The following is a 15,579-nucleotide window of genomic DNA, read 5'->3' as shown; positions in this document are numbered from 1 at the left end:
TATTCAGTTAAATTCCGCCTGCTGTTTCATAAATGCAACTAAACGCTACTGTGAATCACAAACACTCGATTTCACAATATTTCGCCAAAAAGAAAATTGCTGGGACATTTTAAAGACAATCATGAGAAACAGAATAATCTATTCGATGTAAATGGCACTTGAGTCGAATTTTGATTAAAACATATTGAATCGACTATACATAGATCATCCAAATTGAACCAAGTGCCAAGTTTGAGCTTCCTGCGTCCCTCCGCTTTTGACTTTTTCATTTATATCCCCATTGTGTTCTAGTTTGTTAATCATCTTTTTTTTTATTATTATTAATAACATTAAGTTTGAAATCTTAGTAAAAAATTTAGCATGATCGCATCATTTCTTGATACAAATATAGTAGATAATTTTCTATAACTCACTAGAAAAGTTAAATTTCAACGTTCTGCTGTCGATTGTTGAGTCCTAAAAAAACATTCTTTCCATTAAATTTGAATGAGCGGACTGAATGTGATTGTGAAAATAGTGATACAAATGAAAAATTTTAATACATAAAGAAATGGCCAGTTTTAAACAAAAAATTTATTTTTAAAAAACTAATTAATGTGGACAGATTACTTTTTTGTTTTGTTAATGTCTTCATCTGGGGCTTATTTAACCAAAAGTTTTAAATAAATAAATGAAAAGAAACTGGTCACTTTTTAAGAAGCAAGAAATTGATGAAGTGGAAGTTTTGGGCAAGTTCATGGTCACTTTCAGTCCTTGAAAGTGCGCTGGCCTATCTTGAAGATAGTGAGCTACATTTATTTTCAGTTTATGCAGGTGATAGTTACATAACTTCCAGATAACTTAATGGTTTACAGGAAATAATAATACCTAGAGTATAATGGATGTGGTTACCGAAATTAGAATTTATTATTTTAACTCAAATTTGTGAAAGCGTAAGTCAACTTACTATGCGTGCTAATCTACGTTCCTATTTAAAATGAATCATGAAATTTTCCTAGAAATATATTCCAAACACAAAAAGTATAAATCTGTAATTTAAGTAAGCCATAAATACACTAAGCTTAAGAAAAATGGTTAAGCGATTTTTTCCTGAAAATATCAATAAAGTCTGCAACATAGTAATTCCAGTAAAGGAATTTCCTTAATGATTTTCTTTAATGACATTAAATTAGATTAAAACATATTTGAATTTGTGTCAGTGGTATAAAAGGCTTAGGAGTTGCAGTTAACGAAAATTTACACAATTCGTATTCATTATTCGGAATTTTAACAAAAGTTTAATTTCTTTTAATACTATAAAATCCTACTTACACTTTTCAGTGTTATTATTTCTAAAACTTAGGAAGGAAGCTAATTACCATTTACCTGTATGGAGTCCAGGGAGTCAGCCTAAGTCTGTAAAAGGAGGAAACTACACTGCTTGTTTAGCATACGATTCAATAGCTGGGAAAAGATCTATTGCCTGAACAAAATCTCAATCTTTATCTATTCTCAGACTGATAAGGCTAAACAAATATATTGGCCTAGAGATGGAGCTCAAACTGTGGATGCTGCAATAGACCCTAGATATACGTTGTCAAGCCATCCCTACAGAACTTTTTGGGTTTAAATATGTGCTAATATAGTAATTTAAAAGGAAAAAAGCTTTAATACAAAATTGTACAATCATTACATTTTTTTTCACAATGAACCGTAGTGAAAGTATTGAGAGAAAATTTAAATTTGTAAAATACATAAGAAATCAAAATAATTAACTTTCTTAAAAAATAATAACCTCAATAAAAAATTTAAAAAAAATTGTTGAAGAAAAAAAAAAGAAACGTAAAATCTTAACAAAGATGGTATAAAATCATAAGTCATTGTACTGTAAAAAAAGGTCTAGCTGAACTTCATTATACAGAACATAAAATTCAAACAGAAATGAATTCAATTAAAGTAATCTCTTAATATTAAATTTTGCATATTTCATCTAACACGCTTATTCAAGAAAATCGTAATTCAAGCTTTCTTCAATAGAAATAGTTTCATCGATTCTGGGAGATTTTTCTTGATTCTACAAAAAAAAAAAAGAAACCAAAAGTTAAAATAATTAAAAGTTTTTTCAGTTCAGGTATTACAATTTTTTTATTTATCTTTTTATTTAAAGCACGCCATTATCTGAGATCAAAAGAGGCCGAGATCTTCTCGGTGCACTGCTAGCTTCCGGACAGTTTTAGAAAACTGTGTGTTTCTAGATAGTAACAGCTCTTAAGATGAGAAAAGCTTAGAGTAGCACCCTTGGAGTAATTTGTAGTAATTGGATTTTGAGATTTGGAGTATTTGACATGCAACAATGTTCTATTGTTGTCATGTCTTAGAAGAGAATCAAATATTCCTAATGATAAGGTTAAATGGTTTTGGAGATAGTAGTGACCAACTGCAGGCCTGAAAAATGGCGCTGCATTAATTAGTTCAGGTAAGGTTTGGGGTATTCTTCCTTCCCTCTGCGTGAGACATTTACGGCCTTTATCTCTGCAACTGGTTTCAAAGTTCTACCCTTTTCTTACTTTGATTGCATGCATACTTTGTCTCTTGGTATTTTACTCTGGGTTAGATAGGCGAGTCTGGATGTTTCTTATTCTATTCTGTCTGTCTCCTCAATGCCGAGGTATTCGTGGCACTTAGTATAGCTAATGAAGTTGAACAGTTTTTCTTTGTGTTCTGCAATGGCTCAAGGTATTATCTATTAAGTTACCGAGGATTGGACGAGTCTCATATTGCGTAAGCTAACATCTTACTTCCACAAATCCAGAAGTACTGTAAAAATTTCCTAGTTTGATGCATATTGACCGACAGAAAAATAAAAAAATAGCACAATCATTTTTTGTTTTAAATTTTATTGTACCTGAAGCTTATTTTGCTTATCTTTCGTCACCTCCTTGTTTGCTTTGGCGGATTTAATGCCTTTCTCATTTTCTTCCATATTGTCCTTTAAAAAAAATTGTTAAAATAATTAAAATTGGGAAATATTAACAGAAAGATCTTAGAGGCATTAATTATTGCTACACGGTGCAGATATTAATCGAGAATCTTTTAGAGTTTGAAGTCATTGTTCGTCAGGCTAGCTCCTCGGCTGACGTAAAAAAACTTTAGGGGTAAGATGTTGGATTGTACAAAAAAAAAAATCTTCTACTAAGTTGAAGTTTAGAATAGATAAATTCCTTTTAAAAGGAAAATTAAAAGAGCGTCAAGGAAGGGTTAGATGAATGCATATATTTAAAGAACATGTGCCAAAGTTGGAAATCGACAATCACAAGAACTTTAGAAGCATACATACAAGAAACGATTCTTGGTTAAACTTTTATTGTGTTAGATTACCTCAGATTGTTTTGAAGAAGATGTAGTATCCAAATTCTTTTTGCTACTTTTTCTTTCTTTTTTCTCCTTTTTGGCCTTCTTTTCTAATTCAAGTTTCAAGAGTTTTTCATCTGCGTATTTCTAGAAATTCATAAATCTATCATAAATTATGTGTTATCAGAGCAATGATAGAATAAAATTCATTTTTATGCTCTGACATGTCGAGATGTCTAAAAGTACTAGTTTACAAAGCATTTATTTGATATAAAAAGCGAGGTAGTCTAAAAATAGCTGCATCTCGTGAAATATTCAAAATAAAAGATATTTGTAAACTGTATTAAATTGTACATGACTGGGTGGTTTGGGTAGGCCCTAAATTACCTGAAAGAAGTCAATTTCCACAAAGTAAAGCAAGTAAAAACTGATAAGAAAAATATCTGATTATTAAAATACACTCTGGTGGGCTAGTTGAGAGAAGGAAATGACCGGTTGAGCTCTTAAAGACAGATGAAAAGAGGTTATTAATTGAACTGTTAAGAACTGTAGAAAGTAAAAGAAGGTTGTTTTCTCAAAAGTCACTTTATATAAGAGATGTTGCAGACCCTTTTGCTCAACTTCAAAAGGAGCTAAATCATGATAACTGACACACTCAGTCACTTCTACTTCCCGAAACGGATTAAGTTCAAGGTGCCCAAAGCAATGCAGCCATCTTTTCAACAACCTTCCAAATTTTTAACATCTACGAATACACTCGTGTCCAAGTTTGAGAGGAAGTACGTGTGATTAGTCTTGCTGTTAAGCGTTCTAGAAACGAGTGACCCTAACTTTGTGATTTTTGTAGACTCCTATACCTTAATTCTGGCAGTTCAAGAAAAACTGAAATCCAGGAAGTCCCGAGCGTTTGATTGACAAGATGTTACCAGAACTAAAAGTGTTGCCTTTGGAAGAATACAGCCATGATTGGTTACCAAACATTTGTTCAGGACAAGCAACTATGATTCTGCGAAATGCACATTTAGTGGAACACAAGAAATGGCAAATACCCCTATTTTATGGACGTGAGAAGTAAAACAGCATTGTATGGTCGAGAAATGTCGAACTTCATTAAGTTACAAGCAAACGAATGAGCTGAAACACCTCTTTGTTATATATATAATTTATAGATCAATTTTCATCCAGCATTTCCTCCAGAACTCTTTTCTATTTCTAAAAATTAGAATAAACGGAAAATAATAGTTCTTGCAATTACCTTACAAAAATTTGCATATCTCTTATAGTGATTTTTTTGCTTTAAATGCAATTTTTTATCGGTAGTATCAAGAATAAGAACGTTGCAAATAGAACAAAGCCAGACTTTAGAAATCCCTTCTTTGCCTGGAAGTAATAAAAAAAAAATCATTTCATTCAAATTTCTTGTTTCAGGTACAGAAGTAGTAACATATTTAAGTTGTTCGAAATATCAGAATCTTAAACCAAGCACTATCTAAATAAAATTATTTTTACCAATCGGTGTAACACCGTCATAGACTGGAATCCTTGCATTTCTATTGCCTACAATGAAAAGAACGCATAATTATTTATTTTTCAAATATTTGCAAAATAATAAATATATAAAGTTATACAATACGAACAAACTATAAAATTCAAGATGGTAAATTGCAAGACATAGATATAATTTTTTTTTAAATTATTAGCACTGAAAAAGCAAAAACTTTTTCAACATTAAACAAGCTTATTTCTGCTTAATATCTCTCATTTTTTACTGAACTAAATCTCTGGCGAACTTCCATTTTAAAATTTTATTTGCTTAAAATGAAAGCCATGTCAAGAGCAAAGTTTCAAACTTAATTATTGGAGCCACTCTTTGTTGGGTAGTAAATATCGCAATTGGAGCATGCTAAAAGTAGTAAAATAGCTTACTCGTCTTTGCAATTAGTCTTATATCATCTTTTGGATCAAGTCTATCCTGCAATGAAAAACAACAGATTTGACGACTTGATAAGTACGTTTCTATACTTATTTATATTTATCTTAAATTTATTTAGAAATTTATGCAAACAATAGTCGCTATACAACGTATTCAAGTTAGAGTAATTTTATTTACAAAATAAATTAATAAAACATACCCAAAAGAGTTTTTGCATTCTTTGAAATCTCGCATTTGGATCTTCTTGTAGGATGTCCTTACACCTTCAATTAAGTTTTGAATCACATTAAAAAGAGAAAAAACAACAGAAATCTGGTATCTGAGTCATGCGTCGTTTTTCCCGATTTCGATATCATGAATAATTTTTCATGCACTAATATTGATTAAAATAGTTTGTAATAAATAAATTAAATAATAAAGAATAGGGGCGAGTGTTGGTCTAGTGGTCAAGAACGTGGCTTTGTAAGTGGGAGATCCCCCGTTCGAATCCCGCGAATGACTACTTTTTATTTGTTAGAAAAAATTGGTTCTGGTAATATGAGCTTCCATCCACGACACCTAATTGATAGTTGGACGTTAGGCGTTGGAAATAGGCAATTAGCACTAAATTAATAGAATTAAGTGAAATTCGTCGAGAACTAGCTCATCTCTCCTTGCCCATGTTTCTCTCCCTTCAATTCCATGACTTTGATGGTGTACGCAGAAAAAGCAGGAATTAGTATTTAGAACATAGTCTTTAGCCTAGGGAACTTGCTCTTTAAATTTGAGCTGGTAAGGAGGACATCACCTGCGGCTCTTAGAGCTGTTTGCTGATGAGGTAGTTATTTATGGCGAACATGCGTCATACAAGGTTAACCCGCAAGCTTCTACTAGTCAAAACAAGCGGTACACCCCTTAGTCGACTTATAGGTAAATGGTCGCAGGTCTTGTGACCCAGCCTAGGAAAAGTGTTCATACCGAATTGATCTGCCATTACAAGAAGATTGGTCAGAAAACATCTCCACATGGTGAGATGGCCATACGTAGGTCTAGTCTGTGAGAAGTTTATGATAGGAGACGAGAAAACGCCTCTTACACCCTGACCGATGGCATTGCAATCGTCTATTTGCTTTTTGAGGCCTCTGGTGGAGACTAATGGTAACAAGCAAACCGATTGGTAGGAAATATAATAACTAAAAGGGTGAGGGGAGGGATTAGCTATGTGGTTAGCGTACTCGATTCCCACGCGGAGGTCCCGGGTTCGAATCCAGCTGCTAACCCTTAGATTTTCTCTTCCTAGGAGCTTTTTACAGCTCACTGTCCGGTGATGGACAGTGTTGTCTGTAACGAGAGAACACTGTCCGGAGGCCGGCAGTGCACTGAAAAAAGCTCCGGGCGCCAATAACCATAGATGTTGACGCGCCTTAAATCTTTAAAAAAAAAAAAAAAAAAAAAGGGTGAGGTTTATCCTAATACAGCTGTAAGGGTGGGCGCAATAAGCTTCCTAAATAGGGTAAGTTTGATGAACCTAGAGCCTGCGAGCACCGCCAGGAGCAGGAAATAGCCTTTCTATTTGCCGTCGTCGTAATCTCTGTGCTGCGGAACAAATCTTTAGCACGTTGAGACCAGAGAAGATCATGTTCCAAAAACGATTATTGGTAAAGCCCTCGCCTTTTTAAAAAGGGGAACCTGCTACATCTTTCAAGGAGATAGTACAATTAGACTTTCTGCTGCAATGCCTTGAGGAACAGGATCCACCCTGTTCCAGTATTAATAAGTTAAATTTATACATGCTTCATGCACTGAATCTGTCTCTTTTCAGTAATAACAAGTTATATTTAAACATGCTTCATTACTTGAGCATATAAATTAATAAAATACCATTTTAAGTAAGGTCTAGAGTCCTTATTCTGTTCATCTCTTAAACTGTTAGCATCCCTAAACAAAACAAATTTATATAGTTAACAGTTCATATGTATACATATGTTACTAGCTGCAGCGTTGGGAGCATTCAATCCTTTCATGTCAATGATATTTTGTCTTTGGGGCGATAATCTCCTTAGAGAAAAGATTGTTTATGTACATTTCCAGCTTTGAACACTTAGTAAGAAAAAGTATTTAAGGAAAGTAATGAAAACTGGAGGTTACAGAAAATTGTAAGCATATGAAGAGCTTATAAAACCTATAAAACTACTTTTCCATTTTCATGAAACTCCAATTCAAGTGTAGAAATCTACACGGTGGAGTGTTCCATATTTTAAGTTGATTCTTATGTCCCCCAAGAAAATAAGTTTTAGCTTAAATTTAAAACAAAAATCTGAAAGAATACACTAAAAAATTTCTTTAAATTTTGTATATTCTGTGTAGAGCTAGAAACTAACTTATAAAGCCCCGCATACTTCTTTTTCCTAGCTCTAAAATACCTCATCGAAATCTTATCAGAAATCATTATGATTGCGTGATCACCATGAATAATTCAATAATGTACGATATTACACCCAGGAAAATCATTGATGTCAAATATTAGAATAAATTGTATAACTATGTATATTACTGAAGCTTACTTGTCGAAATGATAATTCAGCCTACTCCTATAATTTCCGGAATCTCTGAAACAAATTCAATTTATTTCTTTAAAAAAAAGGCTTTACTCCATAATGTTTTATTAATTAAATCTTTTAGAATTATTAAGTATTAGATAAATTAACCTCTGTAATCATAGACAAGTGTCTATGAGAGTCCTTTGTAAGGGTCATAATCCCTTTTACCTTGAATATGAAGGGTTATTTGGTAACCTTTTCATTTTCAAGTGCCTTTTGCACTTTATTAATGTTAAGTAATGAAATTACAGGATATTAATAGGATTATTTTTTTTAGATATTCAGTTATAAGAAATGGAAAATCTTGCCTAAGTTAAGTTTCTGCATCCTTAGCCTATACTCTCTCCAGAAGGATGTGCCCCATTCATGTCATATTAATTGCTCTATGAACTCAGTATGTTCGAGTTTAATCGTTTTCAAAAAAATTTGCACCATACAGTACGATGAAGCTCTTTGACCCATGGGCTCAACCCTTGCAGACAATCTAAATGAGCAAATAACTCCACTGAAAGTACCAGCAATGTTTCTGCCGAAGATAACAGTTTCGTATAAAAAAGATTTTTAAGGACAGTAAGATTAGTGATTCCCACTTCCATTCTACTCACTTTACTCTCACTGGATATAGGACTTCTAGTTCACTTGTGTTTTAGGATTTCTCAAAAGGATGGATATGTCAGATTGCTCCTTGCATGAGCCCTCTTTAGCCAAATGGTCAACCTCTTCATCGCCACGAACCCATAGTAATTGTACTGTTTACTTTGATTTATTAAGAAGTTAATGATATGCATGCAGGCAAACTTCAAGGCTTTCAGTTTTCCAGTCTAAGGTTGAGAGAAAATCTGATAACCGATATTGTTTTATATAAAAGTTATAAAACGAGCATATCATCTCAACATCATATCTACTCAACACTTATAATTTTTTTATGAATATGAGTAAATATGATCAACTTGTCATTGTCAATTCATATACAACAATAGCTTCAAAGAGGATTCAGAAAAAACAAAGCATCGTTCCCGTTCGTACATGTGCATTTAATTAAAAAAATGGTCAAATAAGCATAAATCAATTCTAGATGAAGCTAGTTCCCAAGCTACGCTTACAATATTTAGAACAGAATTTTGGAAATTTAAGTAACAACTAAGAGATCTGATTACAACTGTGAGTATTTTATAATTTAAACACCTTTTTTATATTTTTTAGTTTGAAACTGGAGAATATACAGGAATGCTTACCCACTCGAATTTAAGTCATTTCGAACATTTTCTCTCCGAAAATTGATTTCCCTTGAACAAAAAAAATAAATAAATAAAAAAAAGACATTAGGCATGTGAGAAATACATAGCAAATATTTTATTAAGAAATTATATTTAAGGGAGGGTGTTGGTCTATTGGTTAGCGTGGCTTTGTAAGTGGGAGATCTTCAGTTCGAATCCCTTGTATAGCTCCTTTTTATTTTTTTGAAAAATTGTTCATAGTATGTACTTCATGACACCCAATTGATAGTTGGACGTTAAGTCCCGCCTGAAAAAAAGGCGATTTCTTTACCTTTTTTTTATTATAAGAAGCAATGAAACAACACGTTTCTTGAGGAAACTTTGTTTTATTAACAAGTAAGTGATTGAATCTACTTTGAACGAAACACAATTCTAGTTTAAAATAATTAATAGATTTTGCCCAAGTTGATTAAAACTGAAAAAGAAAAATGCAGAAATACTCATTTTATTATTAGTATTAGTAAATTCCGAGAAGTTAGATCTAATTGTTTGTACCTCCAAAATCTTATGCTAAATCTTATGTGTTGAGCTTAACCCGCACAGAAAAGCTTCTTCCTTTTGGTTTTTAACTCCACGCGATCTAACAACCTTATAAGCTATTGATGGAAGAGAGTCTGCAATTTGTATTTTCCATTCAGAAAACTGTAGCACAACTCACCAGTAATCAAGATTCTGCTGTGATATCTGATGCTTAGAAAATTACCTCAACAAGAACTATCAAAAATGTATTTTCCTTAATTGCATTGGGAAGAATTATCTGCTAGTTAATACAGGATTAGTTATTTATCAATTTAGATAGAAATTAAACAGACGTGGAACTCTGAACACAGATCTCGGATAGTCCAGTTCCTAGGCCAGCTATCTATCTCATATCTTAAAAAGCTTAAAGAACTGGTGGCAGTCAGGTGTAATGAAAGAGAGGAAAATATAGGAACTCTAAGTTAATGCAAAATAGTTAATGTAAATAGTTATTTTTTTAACTTGTAAATTACAAATTCTAGTCTTGTTTGTGTCGTTTACGAGGTGGCAATCCGTGATGAAATCGTAAGAAAGGAAAATTAACTTCCAATTCCCTTTATATATCAAACTTACATTCCATTTTGAAGAGGCTCCCATCTATTTACAAATAAATTTGAAGATCCTTGCCTTCTGTTTTGATGGCTCAGCGGCCGATAGGAATACTCGTTACATCGCTGTCTCTGTTCATTTTCGAATTAGCATATAAAAAAAAAAGCAAAAGGAAAAATAAATGATGACCTTAGTAGTAATGATAATTTATATTTAGAACAAATGGCTATTACCTTGAATGGAGAAGAATGCCATGGTTTAGAACACCAATTGTTAGAAAAATGAGACATCTTTGCAAATTTGTTGTGGTTCAAAGAAATATTGTTGACATCCACCCAAGCTGCAAACCTTTTTCTATTCCACTAAATTAAAAGGAAAGACAATTCGCTACTCACACAAAGCACACATGAACAATGCAAAAGACGTAATACAGAAATATACAAAACCTGATTCATGGTGGATTAACACTTGAGACTTCGGACTTGACTGATAAATAGAAATACACACAAGGTACAAGAATCTAATCGTCATATATTCATTAGATTTAAGTAAATAGATAAATTTTGTATTACGACAGTTTAAATTTCAAAAAGATACTAGGTGGGAAGGTTGTTCAATATAATCTGAGAAGAGGTGCGAGCACGTTGTCGGATTTGGCCGAATGATTACGATTATTAGCAGGAGTAATGCATAAATTTTTATGCTTAACAATTGTCAATTTTTTTAGATAAAAGTTTAAAAAAATATATATGGTGGATATAATATTTTTAATAAGTTATTTTTTTTTGCTAAAGTTTACTATTTAACTTCTACTTGTCCCAGAAACACCACAATTCAATAACAAATTTAATACCTTGTAAAACGCCGCATTCTATCACTAAATAGATAAATATGCATTATATAATAACACATTTAGGAGCTGCATCAAATTAGAAAATTTTTGAACGCGCCCCCTGAGGAAAATGGATCCAGAACCCACAGATAGACAAGGTGAAGATCCTCATCATTAACCCTAGAGGGAGTAACGTTTTTTAACGTGGATTTCGGTGTCCTGAGCAAACTGCGGAACATAATGTGTTATCATCATTAATGTTGTTCTTTTTATCATAATGTGTTATATGATTAATGAATAGAGTTCACCATAAAACAGCGAAATGTAATTTTTTAAACTAGCAGAGAATATAAATTCTTTGAATTTAAATCTGCTATATATCAAAGGGGCCTTTTGAATTGATGGATTCAAATTATTCTATACTTTTTTTTAATTCAGCAGAACCCATACGGGTTCTCATTAAAAGATTAAAACAATAAAATTTTATTAGGGGGAACATATAATAAATGTCATTTTACTCTGGTCCATTGAACTTCCGGGTGTTTCGTAATTTGTTTTGGAAAAAGTTTTCATTTAACATTTTCAACAATTTGTTTTTCTTATTTAATGCTCTGTTAAAAAGAACGTAAGCAAGAGCACTTCCACTGATTTATATTCTTCGCAGGTGTAACTTAATATTTTTTCAAATTTATTTTGGCTCTAGGAAGTATTCCTCTAGGAATAATGGACTAGCCGCTTCTTCATAGATCTTACCGTCCTGTGGGAACCTAACAGCAATACTCAATACGGAAATCTTCATCATACACAATATAAATGGGGCCTGCAAATGTAGTTGCTGTGCACCTGCTTGGTTTAAGCGTACCCATAAGAAAACTCTAACTCATAGTAATCTCTTCAATAACATTTACACACTATAGACGGCTATATTTTATTTAACTTTCAGGAAACCGTAAAGGTAGCTAGTATATTATGGGTGTACGAATAGCTTCTAGTCTATTTACTATTGTTGGGATTATTTTCTATGGCTGAACTGTGATATGAACAGCTAGTGTTGGATGAACTCAAAATGTGTTTAGGTCCACAGAGATGGATAATGTCCCTGATTTTATCTGCGTGTTTTTGTACTCATGATGGGTTTCATTCTTTCATCCAACATTAGAAGTTATCTGTTTGTGTAGAGAATTTAACTTAAACTATGTTTTTACAGTCAGAGGTACAAAAAATATGTGTGCAACATCAGAAAAAAATCAGCGATGGTGGGCTTGGTGAAATTGGTTAAAGGAAAATTGAAGTAAAGAGAAAAAATATTAAAAAACCAAACAGTTTTTTTTATTGCTGTGATAGACAAATACAAAAAATTAACGGTTAGACTTGGCCACTCGTTCTAACTCGTCTTTTTTCTTTATCGCATAAGAGTTGGAGGAACCCTGCAGCAGATCAATTACAATAAAATTAGTGTATTGGTATTAGGAAATAATTCTTTTCAAGTATAAAAAAAATAACTCACCTTAGCAGCGTTAATAAGTTCATCAGCTAAGCATTCAGCAATAGTTTTGATATTCCTAAATGCAGCTTCTCTGGCTCCCGTACATAATAGCCAAATTGCCTAAAACAATAACTAGATCAGCTGAAAAAAAATCAGATTTACAAGGCAGCAGTAATGAAAAGTATTTTTACTGATAAAAATTATTAAACAAAAGGAGGTTTTATTTTTAAAGGCGCACCGACAGCTGAAATTGGTTTTTAAAGCACTACTGACCTTCGGACCAGTCTCTTGTCATGCCGTTACAAGAGAAGACCTCGAGCAGCGAACTATAAGAGACTAATTTATCATATTTCTTCCTTAATTATATTTACTAATTTTAAAACATGTTTAAAACTCACCTGGTTAACTCTTCGAAGAGGTGATACATCAACAGCTTGTCGTCTCACAGTACCAGCTCTACCGATACGCGTCGAATCTTCCCTGGGTCCAGAATGAATAATTGCATGGACAAGAATTTGCAACGGATTCTAGAAAAACGAATGAAAAAAAAAAAATTGTATTCAAGAGATCTATCTGTAAAAGTATTTTACATAAATGGCAAAAACTTATTCGTGCTTAGTGGTCCTCAAAATGGCCTTTTCGACGAAAACTCAAAATCTAGTATTTTTATTATAGTCTTTATTTATTAATATAAAAATATAAATTATATACATTTCTGGGTGTACAAAATAAATTATAAGACATCTGCCATGGTCAATGACCGTCGGCGGAGTGGGCAATACAAATTATTATTATTTTTTTTTGGAAACCAGAGTTAAAAAAATTTAGGTAAATAAATGCGAATAATTAATAATAACCTTTTTCAGAAAGTAATGGATTACCCTATAAATCTAACACTTATTTCTATTATGTAATTTAACCAATACCAGAACCGTATATACTTATTGCTTTACAATATTGTGCTAACCGAGGCCAATCAGAACCATTTAATATTTCTAATATTTCCACATTTGTTAAAGAAATATTCCTAAAATATTTTAGTCTGACCTCACTCAGTCTAGCACAAACTACCAAAATATGGTACATTCGATCAAGCATTAGGTCATTACATAAGAGACAAACTTCTTCGGTATTATCATGGTGGTATGGCGGAGAAAATCTAGTATCTACCCGATTAAAATACTTTCTACTTATTAAGAGAAAGTATTTATACTGAGTGTATCATGTTACACATGTAAGCTAGAAGCTTTTGAAAGTCTAAACGCTTTGGTGTAAGAAAAAGTCAATTTAAACATAAGTGTAACCACTAATCTAGAAGACTAGCTTTCTGGATTTCTCTTGGAGTATCTTAAAATTATTGGAACTGACTAAATTAGAATATCATACACTCACGATTTGTAAATACGACAAATTTAAAAGCTAATATGAGCTGCTAACCTCTGGAGAGAAATTAGCTAACCTAAGAAATCGAATAAGGTTAGAAACCTTACAATAACTCGAATTCTCCTACAACATTTAAGTTCCAGAAATAACCATAAACAGCAATGTTTCTCTGAATGAATTCAAATATCGATACTTACGTCTCCCGTGAGGAGGTGAATAATTTCAAATGCATGCTTAACTATCCTGACCGCCATAAGCTTTTTGGCATTGTTTCGACCATGCATCATGAGAGAATTAGTTAACCGCTCAACAATTGGACATTGGGCTTTTCGAAACCTCTTAGCCGCATACCTGCCAGCTGAGTGCGGCAAATATTTGGCGTTCTTTTCCTTTACTGCTATGTAATCCTAAAAAACGTCTTAATAAAATATCTTTGAAAATAATTATCAAAAGTAATTACTTCACAAAAACGACTCAACTAAAACTTTATATTGCTTTATTACAATTAAACCCTTCATTTTTACATAAAAAGTTATCTTAAATTATCTAATTATTTAAAAAATGATTACCTGCAATGACATATCCGCAATATGAACATCATCACAACTCCACCTTCCGAACAATTTTATTTCCGGCAATTCAGCAGCAGGGGCAATTTGCATTGTTTCCCCAGTGTCACCTCCTTCTGGTGCAGGTTCATCCCAGTTTTCATCTGCCATGGTTTCAGCTAATTACAACGATCACCTACAAAGCTTCACTGCGAAAAAATAACATGTAAATCAATAGATTTACAAAATTTGGAGTTATTAACACCTTAATCTCATAAATATTTTATCTGTTCATTCAAAATTTATTACATAAAGAACAAAAATCTGTATGACAAGTACGAAGTGCTTTAAATAATAAAAAGGCACTTCACCACGTGGAACCACTTAACAGCTATATTGAATTTTAACAACAATTAACAATTTAAGTTAATGTTGACATTTACACACAAAGGTTTTCTATATGAATCCACTTTTTCTATTGCGACTTAATTTACAAAACACAATAAGTATACCTACCAATTCCGATTCGTCGGATAAGCTACCCAAACAGAAAGAACTTCAACTCGCTTACAGGTTAACTTATCCACTAATTGCAGTGTTGAAAATAAAGCTGTTGCATGGTTATTAATTTATATCACATAGGTTGCTTTCAGTAGTAATATAATTTAATGAGGATTTTTGTATATTATTATTTTAATATTAAAAAACAAAATTAATCTAATAATATTTTCAGAAATTCATCCAACCTTGTTAAGGTTAAAACGTGTAATTTTGATTAATCTCTAAGAAACTTTTCATGCTTTACAAAATTCTTTCCAAAATATGTTTCTCTGCAGATTATATATGGATTTCAAATTATTATCTATTCACAATTAGTACTAGACGATTATTGGTGTTAGAAAGTTGAGGCCCCCTCCTTTCGCAAAAAAGGGATACACAAAAAATTGTTAAATGTCAAAAATACCATTCCTCGAGGAGGTTGCTTAAGAATACAAGAAGTAAACCTTCTCTTCATAAAGAAAAAAAAAATTGAATTTACTTTATTACAACAGTTACGATTAACATGCAAAGAACTGAAGTTAAAATGTTTATATTAAGGATTCTCATGTTAAAGGCATAATGTGTAATAAGTTGGCACGTTGG

At 32.3% G+C, this 15,579-nt stretch overlaps 2 protein-coding genes across 3 annotated transcripts; both read right to left on the bottom strand.

The window, feature by feature from the left end:
* Positions 1 to 1,624: 1,624 nt before the first annotated feature.
* LOC141448902 (uncharacterized) lies at positions 1,625 to 10,841 on the bottom strand. 2 transcript variants are annotated; one of them, XM_074117760.1, is made up of 13 exons: positions 10,634 to 10,839; positions 10,421 to 10,549; positions 10,212 to 10,318; positions 9,078 to 9,128; positions 7,807 to 7,851; positions 7,124 to 7,180; positions 5,463 to 5,526; positions 5,257 to 5,302; positions 4,840 to 4,887; positions 4,586 to 4,710; positions 3,358 to 3,477; positions 2,885 to 2,968; positions 1,625 to 2,053 (listed from the first exon to the last, which is right to left on the bottom strand). In XM_074117760.1, exons 1-13 carry the CDS (start codon positions 10,640 to 10,642, stop codon positions 1,979 to 1,981), a joined length of 960 nt encoding a protein of 319 aa, XP_073973861.1. In that variant the 5' UTR covers positions 10,643 to 10,839; the 3' UTR covers positions 1,625 to 1,978. The 2 variants fall into 2 exon arrangements, with proteins under 2 accessions (XP_073973861.1, XP_073973862.1); XM_074117761.1 differs by lacking the exon at positions 7,124 to 7,180 and having other exon boundaries at positions 10,634 to 10,841.
* A 1,483-nt stretch (positions 10,842 to 12,324) lies between these two features.
* Positions 12,325 to 15,111, bottom strand: LOC141448905 (small ribosomal subunit protein uS7). Its single transcript, XM_074117765.1, has 6 exons — positions 14,953 to 15,111; positions 14,458 to 14,645; positions 14,086 to 14,295; positions 12,904 to 13,032; positions 12,527 to 12,625; positions 12,325 to 12,446 (listed from the first exon to the last, which is right to left on the bottom strand). Exons 2-6 carry the CDS (start codon positions 14,605 to 14,607, stop codon positions 12,378 to 12,380), a joined length of 657 nt encoding a protein of 218 aa, XP_073973866.1. The 5' UTR covers positions 14,608 to 14,645; positions 14,953 to 15,111; the 3' UTR covers positions 12,325 to 12,377.
* Positions 15,112 to 15,579: the final 468 nt, after the last annotated feature.

Source organism: Rhodnius prolixus, unplaced genomic scaffold (genome assembly GCF_049639745.1).
Source record: "Rhodnius prolixus isolate KJV_2025 unplaced genomic scaffold, Rpr scaffold_2, whole genome shotgun sequence".
Classification (NCBI taxonomy): Eukaryota; Metazoa; Arthropoda; class Insecta; order Hemiptera; family Reduviidae; genus Rhodnius; species Rhodnius prolixus.
Note: the sequence above shows the minus strand (reverse complement) of the source record. Positions and strands in the feature narration are given on the sequence as shown.